A 20,871-nucleotide genomic window follows, 5' to 3' on the forward strand; every position below is an offset into this window, starting at 1 on the left:
GTTCCAGTCCCGGCTTCAACGTGGGCTTGTTTTGTGACCTGATGGAGTCGCTCCGAGTCCTGGTTTATAAATGAGGCAATAACAATACCTAGCTGCAACTCTCTCACAGACCCTTGTGGGAGATTAATGACTTTTTAACTCTTTTTTTATTATTTAGAAAAAAGTACCTTGGACTATAAACTCTGGGGAAGAAATGGATACTTGCCTATTAAGAAACGCTTTCCAATGATTTCATAAAAATTAATTGAAGGCAATTTGAACATTCTGAAAAGTTCCAACTCACCTAGCACTCACTGTGTATGGATTTAAATCACACCATTAGAAAGATTTTTGTACTACTGCAACCTTGTATTTAATATTTTAAGAGAGCCTTTTGATAGTCACATTAGGTACATGGACAACAGCAAATTTTACCACTTATTATTTTTTCTATTACTCAATTAACATAGTCTTAGAAATATAATACATTCTATTAATTAGAATAATATTTAACAAGAGAATTTATACAATGTGACATATATTTTATCAAGAGCAAATCACTTCTCTGACATTACTTTCCCAAATGTTTCAGCGGGACAATATTTGAGGCTGAAATTATTCATCAAAATTAGTCAGATTTCTTTCAGAAAAATGTTATTTCTTCTCTCTAAAGATTTCAATATCCCATATGCTATCGCATATTAATCTAGTATGCCGCAGTGATAACAACACTGAGTCCGCCTCTGCCAGCCCGGGTCCACATCCAAGCCCAGCCTCCTAATTTGATAGATAACCATGGGCCTGTTACTTACATTCTGAGTCTCACTCCCTCAAGTGGAAAATTGGAAATAAAAACACCTCATTTGTAGAGAGATAATTAGGAATAAAAAGAAAAAAACGTACATAAAACACCTGGAACATAAAAGGCACTTGATAGAAGCTGGCTTCCTGCCTTCCTGTGTCTACTACCTTATAAAGGAGAAAGTACGGGAAAGGAGAAATCATCCCAAAGCAATAGTACGGATGATGAAATGCAAGACTAATCCACTAATGCCTGGCTCTCAAGAGCCCTAAAGGCTCTCGTGGAAGATTCAAGAGAAGAGTGACGTGGTAATATTTTGTCCCGGCTCCAGCAGCCTCTTGAATCAGAGCTCTTCTTCACAGTCAAGTTCCTCTGAGTAAAAGCAACCCACACTGTATCTAAGTCTTATCTGAATGTACCTTTCAGCTATTTAACTGTTATAGGAATTGTTAATAAGAATGGAAACTATATTTTGTGACAATCTTAATGCCGTAGGTAAATCCAAAGCGACTCAATTACTTTGAGAAAAAGACAGAGGCGTATATTTGCCAATTAAAAAGTAACTACATGATTAAAGTGGTGTCTTCCAATTTTCACCACAGGATGAAATATTAACACATAAAATGAAAACTATAAAAATAATTTTATATCTTAACCTGTGATGTGCCTAACCTTTCTTCAGAAAGCCTTATAAAGACATCCAGATATCCTAACAGGTGTCAGTCCCTAATCACTGCCCTCACCTGCAAGCAATCAGGGGTGCGCATTAACTCTTTCAAACCACTTCCAGCACAAGATCCAGCACGACGCAGCTCAGAAGTACGTCTTCTGATAAAGTCACTGAATAAAGTTATCACCCAAGAGTAGCTACAGTAGGGAAACAGGTCTAGCCAGGCACAGAACGTCCCAGAAGAGTGAGTGAGGCAGGAACGAGACATTACATATTTAATAGCAAGAAAGAGACCAAAGACTGGGTAAGGCCACCAAAAAGCAGAGGCGAATCTGAGATGAGGTCCTTGTCTCCCTCTAAGGACATGTGCCTCTCCTTGTGAAGCTGTCTATCACCAACAACGAACCACAAAGGGAAGGAAACATATTTCCTATCAGTAACACACCATGCCTAATGTTTCCATCCGGAAGGTCACCAGACAGCTACCTCAAACCATCCTACACTGAGGAGCCCCGGGGACCGAAAAACTCAACATTGTAAGCCATGAGGTCAGCGGTCAGCGCACGTCACCAGCTCCGAGTAAGTATTTTTCCTTACTGATTGTGAGGGAAAACCCTGCTTGTGAAATGTACAAGTAGGAGCAGGCTAGCGTTTGTTTATATCAATTATCAAAATACTCCCAGTTAGGAATGTTTTAATTGTTGGACTCCAGCGTAGAGACAGGAACACATTTGTCACCGCCGTGGGGGTTAAATAAAGTCCATCAATTAGAAATGAAGGAGTTTGGGCCCTGCTTAAGGCTGACTTGATACTGACTTGAAACAGTTTCAAATATCTCCCTCCGCCGATTTTAGCAGTCTTATCTGCCTTTAGCTTCACACATCCTGCGCTCCAGCCACACGGAACTCCTAAAACCATGTCCCTGAAGCACTGTAGACACCCATGCTCCTCTTCCCAGACACCTCTGTCCCAACTTTCCCTCTGCAAAACTCCCACACAACTAATTCAAGTTTCCTCTCCTCTCTGAATCCATTTCCAACTTTGCAGTCAGAATTCACTGCTCCCTCCTTCCAATGCCTAACGTACTTTGTCACTCATTTAAAGCACTTCCAGATCTGACCAGCACTAAGATCTGTCTATACCTGCCCCCCACCACTACCACCACTTTATGAACAATTTGGGGTCGGGGACCTTACTTTACTCAGTTGTAAACAGGGCCTCTCATAGCACAATGCTTCTTAAATGGAGCAACGACCACAGAGCAAGGGCCATCAGACCCAAGTCATCTCCATTTCAAGGCTGTACATTTAATGATGATTTCAACATTATCTTTGCAGGTTTAATGTAAACTTAAGTAGATTTTAATTTTTTTAAATAACTATTTTTTCTTTTTCTCCCCAAAGCCCCCTGGTACATAGCTGTGTATTTTTAGTTGTGCGTCCTTCCAGTTGTGGCATGTGGGACGCCGCCTCAGCGTGGCGGAACGGGCGGTACCATGTCCGCACCCAGGATTTGAAATGGTGAAACCCTGGCCACCAAAGGAAAGCGCACGAACTTAACCACTCGGCCACGGGGCCACTCCCTAAATAATTATTTATGGAATTATTTTTAGGCAGGCAAAATATGTTCAAGTGACTTCCTATTCTCAGACATTATCTTACTGCTAATCTCATCCCCAAATTAATCCTTCGTGTCCCAAAAGAAATTTAGGAAAATACCTTTTATCTACAAAAGTTGGCAACTGAGCTATAAAGTTTATATATATTGTATACATACTATGTAATATATATACACATATATATATAAAGAACCGTCTAATTTCACAAATTCTTAGTTACAAGTCATAGGAAGGATAGGACCATTTATAGACTACTTAAATCTTATTTGGGAATTGCTGAAATAGAATATATTATCGTATTTCCCTCCTAAGTAACAATAACAACAACAAACTTATAAAACAGTCAGTAAATGGAATTCAATGAAAGATTTAAGTATTTTTACAACCCACAGAGAATATAAATGCCAAAGAAAATCTGATCTATTTAGGTCAACTAAACCCAGATTTTTCAGTAAATCTACATGTGTGTATAAGAAAATTTCAGACAGAATGAAAGAATATATTTAGGAAATTTATCTTGAAGTTTAAAAGTCACAAAAATTAATCAATTGCCTATCAGAAATTAAGTTCAACCCATTTCTTAACAAACACAAAGAATTCCAAAGGAAGAAGACAGGCGTTAATGTAATACCAGGCTGCATGGCTTCAGGTCTTCCCGACCTCATACAGGAAACAAACTGCCCTCCCTCTACATCCAACACATACACACCACACATATGCACAGCTCACAACAAAGAGAAACCGAGTCATAAGGTAGCTGGGTCAGCAACCTGATGACCACCAGAAGGAACGTCTCCTTTTTTCCAGACAGACGTCTAGTCAAAACACAAACTAGCAACAAGTACATAAAGTTAAGACATGCAAATAAGTCAAAGAAACAAGGTTTCAGGGCAGTGCAAAAATGATTTTTGTGACACTCAGACACTTGTTCTAAAAGAATGCAGAAGAACGTGTGCTAAGAATCCTGTGTGCACCTTCCTTCCTGCTGGGCACTGAGACCTTGAGACCCACTCACAGCAGCAGACAACTAGGAGTGCCTCCCTCCAGGACACTCAGCTCCTGCCACGCTGGCTGCCACCACGTGACCATGCCCACAGGCAGGGCAGGAATATCAGGACTTAAAAGAAGCTGCTGGAAATGTCTACTGGCGTTCTCCTACAGCTGAGTTCTCAGGAGAGGATTAAAACGAACAGTAAGTTTGACGTGGACCTCTGCAGCAGTCTTAGACTTCCCTGCTGTAACTCAGGATCATTAAGGAAAGGAGGATGAGCAGTTATGTTGCCACTTACATCTCTAAATGGAAGAACATGTGGGCCCCAGTTCCTGTCCTCCACTGGGAGAACGCCTAAGATTGCCCTTTGTTTGGTAGCTCCGTTGTTCCTTATTTAACTAGGATAACTCTGCACTACTAATTTCCACCACGTCAGTCACAGGGGCCACCGGAGATCAATGGGACAGACTCATCATCGGAGGTTTTAAACGCCGAGCCAACGAAGATGCTGTGTACTACGTGCCAGAGACAACCTCACTCTGTGGAGACGTTTTCCTCACCTACAGCACTCCACGAAATCCCATAAGCAGTCAGTCACAGCACCAGCTGCCCTCCAACATCGTAAACTGTGACCAAAATGGGAAAATGACACATCTTTGTCAACACAGCCGCCTTTCACAAATGCTTCTGCCAGCTGCTCACAGATAACTCCTCCAGCATGTTCTTCACAGCTCCTCAGCTGCCATGCTGGCCACGTGCACAAGACTCAGTGCACGCAGAGAAGGCTCTGTAAAGTGCTAAGGAACTAACAGGCACACACAGGGCACTCCTTGGTACTAACCCGGGAAAACCACTGGAGTCTACTACAGTGATTCTTGGAGGCGGACAGTTTCCAAAGGCAGCCAGCAGACAGGCTCTATCAAGTAGGCCTGGCTCCCCACAACAGCCACGTCAGCCAGGGGCTGATGGAGAATCTGTGATGGATTCGCCATGGGGAGGAAACCCTCAAACCCAGTGCCGAGTGCCTGCGGAGCCAGGAGGGCGGGCGATCCCCCTGCACACACAGCACACCGGGAAAAGCTGTCGGGAAGCATTCCTGAGACGGCCTGGGCCCCAAGAGCAGCCCGATTTTTCTGGAGCTCAGAGCTGGTTCTCGCGGAGGCTGCGTGGGCTACGGGAGTGATGGGGGCTCGTGTGGAACTGTTCTCAAACTATCCTCCAATCTCTAAACTCCTTGTTGCTTTGCCTCCTGGCCGCTAGGAGGGAAGTGAGCACTCCTCCGAAGGGCACTAGCCAGTGAGCCACCTAAAGCGTGCTGGGTCCCAGGTGAGAGGTGCCGGGACACCAGAGCAGCGGTCGGACAAGCTGCAGAACTCCCGAGGTCCCTCTCCCAGACAGGCCGAGGCAAGACCCCGTCGCTGCCTCCTCACTGTCCCTCCCCTGGAGGGCAACTGGTGGGACTTGCAAACAGCCAATTTTGAGATTTTACATCACAAAACCACGAGAGCAAAACGAACTCCACCCACGAAGGTTCCGAGTCCCCGAAGCCCATTGTCGGGCTGACATCTCTATTTCTGCGCCATTTATCATTCACATTTGGCTTTTGCCATGCTTAAGCTGGACTGTATCACCAACAAAACTGACTTGGAGCTGGCAGCCATCCTCACTTCAGCCAGAGAGACAGACACTGAGGCCAAAAACCTGGCTGCTCCCTCAGTGCTCTGGGAACCAGAACACTGCTTTGCCTCACTTAGCGACATAATCACTTCTGAGGACTCAGGGCATCATAAAGAATATTCCTAAATAATTTTGACCTTTCCATTTCCCCACAAGGAACTGTTCTATTTACCACTTTAGATCCTTAAAGATACGTCTAAGCCCCCTGTAAAAAACATCGTACACCAGAGCCCACCTTTATAAGGTCTAGCAACATTCTTTAACGCGTCTGCAACAAACAGAAACAACTGAAAGGCTTTTTGCCTTGTGAAACTCTGAACAAACTTCTTACTGCATTAAAGAAAAAGCCCAAAAGAATGTCAGAAGACAAAAAGAAACAGCAAATATAATTTTAAGCACAGTTTAAAACTGTTTTAAAATATTGAATTTTTGTTCGTTTAAGCCAGTACAAATACTACGGGATCAAACCCCCTCTGTGGTTGCCAAACCCTGGAAGGAAGACACCTCGGGGCGGCAGCTTCAACTCCACCTGAGGCGCTTGTTCAGAAACAGGAATTCCCAAGCCCCACCCCCAGAGACTCCGACTCAGAGAATCCAGGGTGGGGCCCAGGAATCTGCAGTATTTCAAAGTACCCCAAAGAGGGCAAAACTAAATGTTGAAAACAATTACTAAGTAAATTGGGATTTTAATGCTGGTGTCCCGTCCCAAACTCGTCTCACTGTAATCCTAAGAATGCCCAGGGAGCACGCGGGTACAGTCTTGCTGCTCAGGCCCCGCCCTGAATCTCACTGAGGTCAAGGGTGAGACCTGGTCACTTTTAAAGAGCATTCTAGGTAAATCTGGGAAGCATTAGGATGGGAAAATGCTCTTCACTTGAGAAAAACTGAGTTTCAATCACAGCTTTGCAGACACTAACTCTGGGATCTTCACGAAGACCCTGGCATCCCAGTGCACAGAGGCATAAGTCGCTCACAAACCGAACTGCTCACAGGTTTGTTGAAAGGCTGAAATAAGCCTGGGCACAACTGGCGTGCATTCGAAGAAGGCAAGGCGCCCTAGCAAGAGGACAGCTGGAAGAAGGAAGATCAGCAAATACAGCAGCACAGGACATTATGATGAGCTTTGCTGGGGGTTGATAGTTAAAATAAAAGGAAGGAAGGAAGAACAGAAGAGCAGAGGAGAGAAAAAAGAAAGCAGGAGTTCATATGATAAGCAAAAGCCATTTAAATGTCACGGGCAGTGGGACACACGAAACCACGGAGCTGGTAGTTTTTCTGATCTACATCAGAAATACAAATATATAGCAACTCAGATAAAAACCTGGAAATAAAACAATTTGAAGTACTCCAAAGCAAAACTTCTTGCTTTTACTTGGGTTAATTTAACCATAAAAAAATGATATAGATCTTAATTAAGAGGTTTGTAAAGTACTTAAGTTTGTCATTTTATTGACATTGAAATGTAATTTCCTCTAAAAACTATTCTTAGGTATCAGCTAACTAAACTGAGCTGTTGGTTTAGATTATTGTACTAGCAGATAAGATAAAATTTGAGATAGTATACTAGAGATTAACCGACTAGTTTAGAAAGAGTGTCTACTGTTTTCACACTTACCCCTGAGGCTGTTGGTTGTGTTGTGGGGGAAGTATTTTTGCTGCAATCATCTGAGTTAGAAGAGGTGGAAGTTGGAGTCATAGGAACAGAATTATTGCTATTACCTGCAATAGTCAAAATTAACCTCATAAATATACATATACTCTGCTCTTAAGGTTGGCATACTTTACAATCAAATAGCATTTTATTATATTTACCAGAGCAAGCCTTTGACTTATTTATGTTCTTAGGTTTTCGTTTCCTGGTTTGAATTCCCTCTTTTTTCATAGCAAGCGGTCGAGGCACCTAAAAAAAATGTTCACATAGGCCATGCCATAAGTTTAATAAATATTATACTGAAGAAAAAACAAACTTGAACCAACATCAGTACTGAAAGCCCTCATTTAAAAGAACTTGGCATAAATTTCAATCTGATTTTTATACACACTCAGTAGATTGCAACTGCACAGAGACTACGCTTTCCCCATCAAATGCACAGATTCCTTCAGAGAAAACGGGGCGATTTGCCAGGGAGAATTTATTCAACTGAACGTTTATTGTTTTAAACAACTTCGATTATAATAGAGTAAAACCAATGAATACATATTTTTACTTCAAAGAGATCATGTATTCTCTTCCTCCTACATATACAAGGTTATTTTCCTTTTTAAGATTTTTATAATCTTATTATATACAATAATATATACTTATACATCTATATTTATGGATGTTTATAATATTTTGTGGTACCCTTAAAATATAGAATCTTTCTAACTACAACTATCAAATATATTATTACTCCTTTGTATAAATGTATTTGATTGTATCCAAAAAATTAAGATATAAACTAGTTATTGTGCATTTCTAGTTGGTTCTACGCTATTTTTCTCTCTGAGTGTGCAGTTTTTTTTTTTTAAAAAGGGGGTCCCTACCATTTTATCAATTCTAAAATGCAAATTTGTCACATTTTAGTATGTCTAAAATTGGAATGTCTTACAGTGGTTGTGTGTGACAGTTTAATTGGCAGCATTTTTTGTTTCTTACTGGTATGTAAGATAATTTATATTTTAATTAATAACAATCTAGATTCAATAATGTGCATTTAGAAAATCAGATTTTTCACTTTCATCCCCTCTCCTTTGCTGACTTTTTTCTTAACTAAAACCACGTACAAACAAGATATTAAATGTGTAGACACATGAGCAGAACATGTGGCGCACCCCATGGAGTTTCATGTAGAGTCCACAAGCATTGCACACAGGCTCGCCCTCAGCGTTTCTGCGCCACAAAGTGGTGGTTGTGGTGTGACAGTTGGCACAGGACAATCCAAGCCGCCGGGAGGAAGGCTAGAAAGCAGCACAAGAAAGTAAGTATACAGAATAAGTGATTTCTATGTATATTTCACACACATACATCAATGTATTGTGTCCCTGTCATCAACAAGCATGTACCTGGTTATTATAAGTAAGAGGCCCCTTGATAAAAAAATGTCAAGTGTAATTGGGTTGACCTTCCTAGACCAAGCAACTTGAGTTTTACAGCGTGTGCTGGATCCCATACATACATTTGGTTTGCTCCAGCACGTTAGTGTAGATTATAGAATAACCGGGAAGCAGTCACAATGCTGGCCAATAACTAACTGACTGCTGCCAGAGGTCTCAGGTATTAACAGTCATGAAATGCAATCACAAACAGCCTACAAACATGTTAAGTGGCTTTGGGCAGTCTCTGATTCACCTGAAAACTGGAGATAATCAGGTCTACTTCTCAGATATGTGCAGAGAAACAAACCAGAAACTTTAGAAGGGCTTATATATATATATTAATAGAAATGGATTTTGGAAAATGTATCAAACTTTTGGAAAGAAATATATTTTAATACATTCTATAATTATCATCATGATTGCCTGCTGCCTGAATCTTTGTATTATTCATTTTACGAACGATAAGCAAATTTCACGGCATTGCTTTAACACTGGCATTGTCTTACATACAGTGATACTGATATATTTTATTTACCCTGTCAGTACGGTACTCAACTTTTGTCCTATAAAGGGTTAAATGGTATTATCAGAAAAGGCCAACTGTCTGCCACTGTCACTCAGATTTCCATGTCCCCTTTATGCCCATCCGTTAACATCCTTTAACGGAATTTATTTCCTCCAAATTATTATGTGTGAATTATAAAGAATGACAATTTAAACTAGTATAAGTTCCTCTCCAGAAAATCTACATTTGTTTTTAAATTACCTAGATGGACAACTAAAAACAATGCAATGACTTCAGTAAAAAAATCTATGGGGAAAGTCCAGGGACCAAAGCAAGTTGAATGTTACAGAACTAAGGGAAGTTTAAGTTTAATTTAAGAAAAATTGTTGTACAGAATGGACAACAAAAATATAAATTGAGCATGTATTGAATATTCACAGATTAAAGGACAGAGATTTACAAATCCTTTGCTGGTAAATTTAAAATATAAAATTGAATTTTGCATTTACAATTCACATCTCATTATATTAATTTAGCATTATTCTTTCCAGACAAATTATAAAAACCAAGAAAGCCTGGTAAGCCTCTTAGCACTACAACAACTTTTAAGAAGTCAGTGCTGATAAAGAATCAATTAGACTTTTGGTTAAAATGCATATGCTTGGCTGACAGGAGAATTATTTGAGCAACTGCTTTGCTAAAATGATGAAAACATAAAACGTTACATATCAGGGTTTCTTTTCTTTCTTTTTCTTTATGGCTCAAAGAAAATAATTTCCTGGGAGAGCACTCCTTTCTCATCATAAATATAAAATAAGTAAACTGGGGACAGGAAGGTTCATTTTATAAACAGCTCATTTATGACAGTTTCCAGTGGAATTTGGAGCCAATGTGAAGCAAACTTCTTATCAGAATCTGCCATTATTAACAAAGAACTTTATGACTGTCAACTGCAGATCATAAGTGAAGCCAGTCCCCATAAACATGTGAAATGAAGGTGAACAGGTTATAAAAGTTCCTTGTAACAAGTGATCTCAGTTATATTCATTGCTGACAAGGAATTCAAGTTACACCATAAATCTCTTATTTTGCAATGTATTACAAGTTCAAATTCACAGTGATTGGTTCTGTACTGCTGGCTAAACAAACTTGGGGTTCAACATTCTATTTCTGAGAACTAAGCTGGATCCATCGAAACTATAAATAAGAAGCCCACAAGGAGAACTAATTGATAGACCCACCCTTCAATTGGTATCATTTATAACCCATTTACAAAGCATATTGGCTGACCTTGGCCGCTGCCAAGACACCTGCCACACAGAAGGAAAACAGATTCAGAGATGGTAAAAACTGTTTTCTTCTGGTAACAGTTATTTTTACTGGTAAGCACATAAAACAAATGGCACTAGCTAAATATGGATGTCACTAGAGCAAATTTATAATGCAACTAGAACCTAAATGGTTACTATTCTACCAGTTTTTCACTCGATCCCAAGAAAATGTTACCTTTCCGAGAGCTCAGCTAGGTCTCAGCTCAACGTGCCTTTCCAAACAAAATAATAATCAGCATCATTGCTCATACATTGACTAATACACGAAAGCAAGGAACTTGCCTGGAATATTTTCTAGCCACTGCTGTTTCTTTTTTAATGTGATGCATGTAAGAAAAATGAAAACCATAGGGAGTCAGGCACTAAAGTTAAGGATGCCCTTTGAAGAAAATTTTAAGCTGTGGGAGGTTGTAACAAGTTTAAGGCACATACACTCATTAAATTAACCTTGGCCACTTTATTTTAAATGCATTAAAAACAAAACAACCATAAAACTAATTGCTTCTCTTTAAGGTGTCAGACTTACATTGTGATGCAATTTCACTCTAATCTATTTAACACAAACAACATGTGTAGCATTTGTTCCTGCTAATTAGAGTATAACAATTAAATAAATTACTGGGATACTTAAGATGTCTAGCATCTAACTGTAAAATATTCTACTTTAAAAGGTACTAGAGCGTGAGTGCTCAGCTAAACAAATGTCAGCCTTACAGTGGGGCTTGTGAAAGCTTTATTTTCTCTAATCATTACAGCAGTAAATACTCTCTCCTTCTAAAAAACACACATAACAATGACAATAAGAGATTAAGCCCTGAAGAAAATCAGAATTCCCATACTTTGAAACATAGTAACACATGTTTCGATTGGCAAAAATCCTCAACTGGAGAAGAACATACAGGCTGCATTTTTTCTCAAGTTCTATGCAGTTCTCTGAACAGCCAGATTTCAAAATAACAAAGGTTAGAGTAAATAAATTTTCACCAGACTCAAGGGCAGTCCAAAAGATGGATGGAATTTGGAGGTAAAACCTGTCCCATGCTAAAGAGGTTAGAAGGGACCCAGAGGGACTGAATCAAAGTAGCCCAGAATGAGGCTGTGCTCTGGGGAGAAAGGGGATGTGGGTTTATTGTTGTCATATCCTATTTGGGGGAGAATGTTATAAAGGAGCATGGTTTTTCAAGAATAAAATCCAAACCAGACCAAAGAGTACACAGTGAAAATATCTTCCTTCCCTGACCTGGGTCCGTATACTCGGGTTTTCTCCCTATAGGTTACCATTATTACTAATTTCTTATGTCTCCTGCCTGAATTATTTCAGTGCGTTTACAAGTACATCTAGACGTATGTAAATACAGATTTTTGTACTTAAAAAAATGGTAGCACCCTACGCCTTCCTTCTTCCCTCCCTTTCACGTAAGGACATCATTCCCTACGTGTAAACGTGGGGAAAGGCTGTCTTCGTTCCCCTGAAGGTGGTGTCGGGATAACCTCGCTCGGGCGCCAGCGCGCGAGCGCTGAAACGGCCGGGGAGTGAAGGGCACAGCTCGGTCGCCGCGCTCGGGTCAGCCCCGGGCCGCGCCGCGCGCACCTGTCCCCGCGGGGAGCGCCGGCCGGCGGGAGGAGCGCGGCTCGGGGCCGGGCCGCAGGGGGGGCGGCGCCCGCACTCACCACGCGCTTCTGCGGCTTGATGAGGGGCCGGCTCAGGCCGTTCATCTTGCTGTAGAGGCCGCAGGCGTTGCACAAGTAGTGGCCGGTGCCGTCCCGCCGCCACAGCGGCGTCTGGATGGAGCCGCAGTTCACGCACTCACGACTCTCGGGCAGGTCCTCCAGCAGGTCTGCGGCGACAGCGGGGACGAGAGGCCGGTGAGGCCGCGCCGCGCCCGCCCCTCCCCGCAGCCCCCTCCCCCCCCCCAAGACCCCAGCCTCCCTGGTCCCTGGGCTGGCGACGCGCCGCCCGCTCCCCAGCCCGCGCCCTTCCCCACCGAACTTTCAGCCCAGCAGCCACGCCAGCAGCCGGCTGTGGATGTCGTCGCTATTGATCTGCTGACCATTTGTCCGACACTTCTGCACCCCTGGGCGCGCCCAGTAAAATCCCCAGGAAAGTCGGAGACAGGGCTGGAAGCCGAGCCGAATCATCTGCCTTGTGTCTCCAAGGACCTCAGAGTTGGGATGAGCTGTGAGGAGGTCGGTTTGGGTCCTCTGACCCCTTCTTTCCGGCTGTCCCCAAGCTTTTCGAAACTGAAATCCATCATAATTACAATATGCCACTTGCCAAAGCGGAGCAGACCATACACTATTAGCACTGATCACTGACCCCGCTCCACCCCACAAACATCCCCGGACGCAGTGACGCCGCCTTATTCACTTTTATCTCAAGTAATATTTAAAAGTACTTGCTACATCTGTCATCCTTCTTCTCCTCAATAAAAAATAGACAAATGAAATTAGAAGTACTGTTCTTGGGCACTTTTGTCAATTAATTAGAAAGTGACTCAGGTCTCCTGGGGGGGGGGGAAGCACTAACACTAATAAGCATCGAGATAAATGTTAGGTGTGATTTTCACACCACAAGGACCAAACACTAAAATATTCCGATTTCAAAGTGGGTCTAATGGCTTCTATTTGCAAAATTTCTACAAATGGCTGGTACTTTATTGACTCAGAAAATTACTGAGATAGTCCTCGTGCCAAATAAAGCTATTTCCTATTTTCCTGGTCTAAAATTTCAACTTACACTATCTAAATTGTGTTTCGTCATTTTGCTATTCGGTTAGTTTTCGGAGTTCACAACCTAAACCTGTCAATGAAAAAAAGAAAATCTTAAGAGTCAATGGTTGCAACAACTCTTTCACTTTCCCTTAAATCGGTTAAATATGAATGAATAAATATTATCTAAAATGAGATACTTATTAATAAGCACTTTAAAAAAATAAATATCTCCTTCTGTTTAGCCGCATTTATATTATAGCGAGTTTAAATGTTCTAATTTGGCTTTCTTTAAGGAGCATTTCTGAATCAATGCTTAAAGTAAACAAACATTACACTTTAGAGTTTAATTTGGAGATTATGTGAGCTAATAGCAACCCTTTCGACTCCTTCTGATGCCCGAGCACTTTGCAGCTTGTTTCTACCATCAACTGTTTGTTGGAAAGATACTTAAATGTGTCTTTGGCATAAACACTCTTTTAATTCCATTAATACAATTTGCCCTACAAAACAAGTCTCCTTCCTCCTCAAGAAATAACTTGAAAAGAAACTAGCATCCTACACAACTGAGTTCAAAGTTGTCATGGGGACACTGCAACTTACAACACATCACAAAGATTTATTCTTCTCCGCCCTAAAAGCCACTATTGACTACGGTAATCAGTAAAATGCTCAGGACTTCAAGGACACTGAAGTTAAACAAGGTATTTGTCTTTGTTGTTGACTTTAAAATGTTACCTATCAGAGCCCCTTCTCCATAGAGGAGCCAGGCATTCCCTGGAGAACCAGCCCTCCGCAGGCCGCCTCTTCCCAGGCTGGGACAATAAAGACTCCCGGGAGAAGACAGTGGGAACTCTCCAGGTAAATCTCCCAGTCATCTGAAAACCCGAAGACAAAACTTAAACTCTTGGGATAAATAAAATTTAGGAAATTTGCTTATTTTTAATTAAATAAAATCTATAGCCCCCATTCTCTCCCACCCCTCACTCAGCAGCTACACTTCTATAGCTGACTAAAATTTAAAAACAGTTTTTCAGTAAAAATTACAAAAGCTGATTACAAAAATTACAAACTCACCCATCAGTTTCCCCTACTCATTATCCCTCTCCTAACCTGGCTGCCTTGGGTGCCCCTGGAGAGTGACAGACTCAGGGGAGAGAGGCACCGTCGTCTGTCGTCCCAGGGCCCCGAAAATGGAAGCTCCTCCAGTTCAGCAGAAGCTTAGGAGGGGACCGAAGGGCTGTGAGGACCCTAAGCTCGCCCCAGGAATCTCCACCACCAGCATCAGGAGAGGTCTCCACAGTGTGCAGGTTGAGAAAGCTCCGTGCTCAGGTTTTAGCCCTCCTGTTTGCTCAGATCAATTAAAGAGTGCCTCCAAAAACGGTTTGTTTAAAAAAAAAAAATCAAAGTGGAGAACTAGGGAGTCCAGTTAGAAGGCTAGGAGGAGAGGGGTTGGGGGTCGAGGTCTCTCTAGCATGAGAACACCTGTGAGGACAAGCAAAGTTAGGGTCATTCGCCTCCCCCACCCCCACACTGGCTTTTTCTCAGCAGCTTCCTGCCTTTTTAAGACTCTTTATGCAAACGCTGGGTGTTCCCAAACCCCTTCCCATTTTTGGTTTTTGGTATTTTTTAAAACATACTCTGGGTCTACAGAAGATTTTTTTTACCTTTGCAGCGTCCTACCCAGAAGGTGAGGAAATGAGTGAAAGGACAGGCTAAGTTTAAAATGAAACTTATAACTCGCCTACAGTTGCACCCTACTGCCTCTAAAAGGATTTTCCATGCAGACCAGTTACTTTAAACATCCAAAGACTCCAATTATGGCTTTCAGACTACTGCTTTTTCTCAGTTCCTGAAAGGCTGGGAGACGGGGGAAGGAATACAGAGATCCCGCTAGGGTGCGTCTCGGTCAGGCAGAGTTGCAGGATCTTGCTCCAACTGCAGCTGCCCTGACCCAACTCACATGCCCTTTCGGATCCCGGCTGGATTCCTGACGGACAAAAGCCCCACCCCTAACCACCAGCTCCTTCCCACCTTTGAATAGTCCTCATCTTCCCGGCTCCCGGCTCCTGTGGCAGGAAGAGTGACAGTGTTGTGCTGTCTCAAGTCTCTACTCCCGAGGGCAAACCTCAACAGGCCCCCACCTCCACTCTACAGACAGTGAAGACGACTCCAGAGGCAGCTTTGCAGGGGAGAGAAGAGGGAATTTTGAGAGCCAAATCTTAGGGCCAGTGGAGGAAGAAAGGAAGGGCTTGTCATCAGAAAGCCTGCGCTCCCTCACAGTGTTACCAGGAGGGCTGGGCAAATCAGATCTCTCACTTTCAGGCCACTAGTGTGTCCAGTATGTCTTTTGAACACACAGTTGGCAATGCCTAACTAATCAGGGCTTTGTCCTAACTAATCAGGGCTCCTAAAAGACTTGCTGTCCCTAAATGGAGGGCTGAGGCTCCAGGAAAAGCCCAGGTTGGATACTTCAGGCCCATGTGCCTCCTTCGTCTTTGCCACCTCTGTGACTCCCACAGTTTCTCTCAAACAGCCACACAAGAAAGTTTTATCTTAGAAGACAGGTTATCAAACATGTTAGATATAAGGAGAGACCTGTGAAAGCATAGAGAAGGGCGCCGGATGCTGCGGCTGAGAAAAGAAGCCTGAGCGCCTTTGTCAGGCCAGACAACACAGTCACTCCCTCCCTACCTGAGCAGAACAAAACGCTTTTCAAAATGGGGTGTTTCCAGGTATTTTGGCAATTGTGTTGCCCCAGTGTACCCCAGACACAGACATGAAAGTATGTGTGGAATTGGAAACGGAAAAATTGGTGGACTGAACTCCAGGAAGAATAGATGTGGGAGCTCCAGGATCCCGGGGTGCCAGCCTGGCAGGGAATGCAGGAGCAGCCCCAGACCCCGGGCCCAGCTAGTGCCACGCAGAGGGCCCCTCCGCCAGCTTCCCCTGGGACCGCCACAAGGCTGACCACCAGCCCAGGTGTCCTCTCTCTTCCCCCCTCACGCGCGGGAGGGGACGGATGCCAACGGGGTCCTTAGGTCCTCTTCCACTGTGGAGCTCTTTTAATACGCTCCTTGGGGAAAACGCACACAACTGCTCACCTCTGGAGAGTTAAACGGGGTGAGGCTGTGTGCGATCTGAGGAGAAGGCGAATCCAGTGCCCAGCACTCTCCTAAACTCACCCCCCATGGAGTCTCTCTGCTCCTTTCGCGCGAACTAGGGTCTGGGACCGGGCTCCGGCCCTGTCGCTCCGCTCCCGGGCTCATTTTTCCCAACTGCCCACCTCATTCACTGTCTATTAAGTCCCTCGAGCTTCTCCACCGCGCCGAGGTAGATATGCGTGTTTAGCCTCTTCGGTGGGAAAGACCTGAGACAGTCCGCAAAATAGAAGCGCCCCATCCACACTGCCAGACTCCGGGCTGCCCCGCCACGGGTCCGCAAATCCTGCCTGGGGCCACGCCGCCTCTGGGCACCCAGGCAGGAAAGCCCGGAACGCAGGACCCTGTCCAGGGGCCGCCGCACGGCCGCCGGCGCCCCGGCCCTCGGCCCCCGCCCGCGCGGCGCGCCCTTACCTGCGCTGGGGCCCCGCGGCACGGGGAGCGGGGCTCCCGCGCGGCTCTGCAGGCTGTGCAGCACCGGCGTCTCGAAGGGTCCGGCGGGCCAGGCGGGCGTCAGCGGCGCCCCCACGTAGGGCGAGTAGGGGCTCGGGTGGTGGTGGTGATGATGGTGGTACGTGCCGTTCAGCGGCCGCGCAGCCGACAGCGAGCCGTACTGGTGCTCGCGGCCGCCCATGGCCGCCAGGCTGCCGCCGCCGCCGCCCACGCCGCCCACGCCCCCGCCGCCTGCCGCCGCGTAGCCGCCCGGCTCCCGCGCCGCGCCGTTGGCCATGGGCGGGCTGGGCGAGTAGGGGAAGCGCGCAGAGACGTGCGCCGCGGCCGAGCCGGCGCTGCCCGGCCCCGCGGCCCCACCGCCCGCCGCGCCGCCTCCGCTGCCGTAAGGGGGGCTGTCGGCCGAGGCTTGGGGCCAGCCGGGGTGCGCGCCCGCGCCGCCCGCGTGGTTGGCGGGCCCGTTGCCCGCCCCCTGCAGGTACGGCAGGCCGGGCAGCATGGAGCCCACGCGGGTGGTGGGCACGTAGACCGGGGAGCTGGCCGCCGCCGCTGCCGCCGCCGCCGCGGCCGCCGAGTGCACGAAGCCGCCGGGCGCGCCGTCGTAAGCGGCCGGCCCCTGGCTGGAGAGGGCGGCGAGGGTCTGGTACATCTCCTCGGGCTGTTCGGGTGCGAAGGGGCTCAGCTTGGCGCCGCGGCTGGACCACAGAAGCTTGCTGGCCGTCGCGGCCTGGTCGAGGTCAGTGAAGAGCAGCAGGTCCTCCCAGCTCGACAGGGCGCTCCCGGGGCCAGCGACCCCGGGCGCCGAAGGTCCGTGGGGAGCCCCGAAGGGATGCGAGGCGTAGGGGCTGAGCAGCAGCGAGCGCGCCGGGGGTCCCGCCGCCGCCTCCGTGTCGAGCTGCGGCGTCCTGCAGTTGCCGGCGCCGCCGGGGCCGCGCTCCCCACCCCGGGAGCAGCAGGAGGAGGAAGAGGAGGAGATGGGGGAAGGCGGCGTGGAGAGCTCCCGCGCTGGAAAGGCTCCGGAGTCGCTGGCGTCCGCAGCCGCGGCCCCGAAGCGCTTCGGCAGGCACCAGCCGCCGTCAGTCAAGGCCATCCACGGTCCGGCACCACTCCAAGCTGACTTCTAGCTCCTGAGACGGAGGGGGTTACGGGGGGGATAAAGAAACGGCAGGAGAAATAAAAAGGAGTTACCAAAAGCGCAGGATGTGCATCTCGCTTCCACTCCCTCTTCTAGCTAAAGAGACTCCTCAAAGATCCCTTTTCTGCCCTGGGCGCGGGGGTTGGGGAAGGAGATGGGAAGGGAATGGAGCCTGCGCAGTCGCCACAGGGTCCTGCAAGGACCAGGATACCCGCCCTCCCTCACCCGCACCGCTTGGGTCCCCTCGCCCTCCCCGCCCACCCACTCCGCAGCATCCTTCATCCGCGCGCGCGCCAGATCCGAAGGGTGATTACGAGGCTGGCCGAGGTTTCCCTTCTGCCCCATCGCCTCCCTCGTGGCCGATGGCACACAAAAGAACTTTTTAAGTGGCTGTGCGTGTCGGCGCTGCCGTATCCCGCCTTCCTGTGGGTGTCCCTCGCCCGGAATGCTTCAGTGTGACGGTTGCCCGAGTGAAAATCATTAGCGCAAGGAAGGCAACCTGTCCCCGAAAACGAAACCGCCGCGTTCCCATACTGGCTCTCCCAGAGCTTCCCGGACTGCGCTGACGAGACGGAACGCGAGCCCCAGAGAAATGCAACTCAGTCCAAGGAAGGTGGGGCGCCGGGGCGGGACGACAGTGTCGGACCTTCCGGGCACAGAGAGGGGTGCCCGCGGGGCCAGAGTCACGCCCAACCCGCGGCCCCGCGGCCCTGGCACACCTTAGACGCGGCTTGCGTCTACAGCCACCAGCGCGTGCGCTCACACCGGCCGGGCCACCCCTGCCCACCCCGCGGTCATCCCCAGCCACGGAAAGGCCAGACCGTTCCGGAATCGGACGTAGCGGGGTGGAGCGGAGCGCAGAGAAAAGGAGGGGGAAATGCAAGGGGGGACGTGAGGCCACCCCAAAGGGGAGAGCAGGAGGAATGACAGGGAGCCTCGGAGGGGTCGGGGGAGGGAGGCGAAATGCAGCCGAACTGGCCTCCTCTGGGCTGCTTTTCCAAATCGCTTCGGCTCATCGGAGATAACCACACTAAAATTAATGCCCACACACAGACCCAGGATAGATAGCAGGAAAGAAGTCTCTTTGCCCGCCTGACTGCCGGCTCCCGCCCCTTTGCGCCGAGATAACTCGGAGATAAGGCTGCACACAGATAAGCGCTTCGGTGAGAGGAAAAGACACCAGAAGTTGGTTCGCGGTGTCCTGGGAACAGGGAGCCGCTAGAGCCTGCCGGGAATGGAGAAGGGAGACACCCTCGGAGCCGACCGCGGCCCGCAGAGGGCCGAAGAGCCCGAAGCCAAGGGGCCCGCGACGGGTGGGGGGGTAGAGGGGAGGAGAGAGGGAAGCATGAGCAAGAGGAAGCAGCCGAACCTCGGGTGGGCGCTGCGCATGGAGAACGGCCGCGGCGGAGGGTGCTTCCGAGCGCGGAGAGCGGCGGAGGGCGCCGGCAGGCGAGCGCGAGTCCGGGGTCTGCGCGGCGCTGCTGGTGAATAAAAAGGAGAGAGGAGGCGCCTCTTACTGCTCTGCCGGAAAACTGCAGCCTGCGCTCCTGATTGGACTCACCAAGCCCTAAACAAACAGCGCTCGCCGAAGGGTGCCAGGCTGTGGGTCGGAACTGCGCTCTGCGAGCAGCTGGGCGCTGGAGGTGAAGAGGAGGAGGAGGAGGAGGAGGGAGCGAGGGGAGGAGAGAAAAGAGGGTGGGGAGGGGACGGCAGGCGGTGGGGGGAGGGGAGCGCGCAGCCACAGCAGACAATGAGCGCCGTGCAGCCTGCGGGTGTGGGCTGACCCGCGAGCACTGTACTGGGAGCGGGGGCAGGTCCATCGAGGGGGCGCCGAGCCCGGGGACGCTGGGGGAGGGGCGAAGGTGGCAGAACGCCTGACCTGGCTGGCGACCCACACCCATCCTGCGACGGAGCACCTTCCTCCGCCTCCAGTTACGCATTCACGGGGGGGGGGGGGGGAGTGACACGGGAGGAGTTGGCTGTGCACTGCTAGGCGCAGCCACGGCGGCGGGAGGGACGCGCCAGCTCCGGGGTCAACGCGCCCCCAGAATGAGGGGGAAAGTGCTTTGCTCCGCCGGCCTTCCCCGTGCCTCCCTCCACATTAAATGAGCTTTTTGTTCTGCAATTGTGTGTGACCGACCTTAAACTTTCCCCGACGCCCTCTCGAGACCCTGGGGCTCAGGTTGTGGTGGCCGTCGGGGGTCGAGTCTCCCATGATACAGGAAAGAAGGAACTCGCGTGCGCAGCTCCCTCTCTCTGCCCTGCCTTTTAGAAGTATCCTAAATGCCTGGCAAGTTTCGGGAAGTTCGCGTCGGCACTCCCCAGCCAGCCAACCTGTGGGAACTTTCAATTCGGGGTCGCGGCGTACGGAAAGGTTAGTTCAGGAGGTGCGCAGAATGAAAAAGGGCTGCCCCGCCAGTCGCGCCCAGAGATGCTCCCCGAGTTTTGGGGTCCCGTTTGCTCTGAGCTTTCCCTGGGGAGCTTCAGGTAAGTCTCAGATAAGTCCGTGGAAAGAAGGGGGTCACCTTGCCTGGACCCAGCGCGAAATACGGCTTCCCCACCCCCACCCTCACCCTCACCCTCACATACACACCCCTTCTTCGCTGCCTCCAAATGGTTATCACAACTGTGTACAAACTGACACGGTCCTTAGCGGGCAGAGGGACTGGAAGTGAACGTCGCGGGGTTATCGGCGCCGATCTGTCAGCGGCGAGTCGAGCGGCCGCAAGTTCGTCCGCAGCGGGAGCCGTGATGTACGTCTCCTT

General features: G+C 48.0%; 1 protein-coding gene across 4 annotated transcripts in view; it reads right to left on the minus strand.

The window, feature by feature from the left end:
- The window catches only part of GATA6 (GATA binding protein 6), a 35,770-nt gene extending 15,996 nt beyond the window's left edge, over positions 1–19,774 (minus strand). Inside the window, exons 1-6 of one of the 4 annotated variants that reach the window (XM_023647505.2) lie at positions 19,476–19,774; positions 16,936–18,098; positions 12,323–12,489; positions 8,552–8,677; positions 7,550–7,637; positions 7,353–7,456 (exon numbers count right to left, since the gene is read on the minus strand). In XM_023647505.2, the coding sequence (XP_023503273.1) occupies positions 7,353–7,456; positions 7,550–7,637; positions 8,552–8,677; positions 12,323–12,489; positions 16,936–18,061 (1,611 nt within the window). In that variant the 5' untranslated portion in view covers positions 18,062–18,098; positions 19,476–19,774. Of the gene's footprint in view, positions 1–7,352; positions 7,457–7,549; positions 7,638–8,551; positions 8,678–12,322; positions 12,490–16,935; positions 18,099–18,605; positions 19,420–19,475 lie in introns of those variants that run through there. The other 3 variants (XM_023647509.2, XM_070275577.1, XM_023647508.2) reach the window with 3 other exon arrangements.
- Positions 19,775–20,871: the final 1,097 nt, after the last annotated feature.

The sequence above is a fragment of the Equus caballus genome, chromosome 8, assembly GCF_041296265.1.
Source record: "Equus caballus isolate H_3958 breed thoroughbred chromosome 8, TB-T2T, whole genome shotgun sequence".
Taxonomy (NCBI): domain Eukaryota; kingdom Metazoa; phylum Chordata; class Mammalia; order Perissodactyla; family Equidae; genus Equus; species Equus caballus.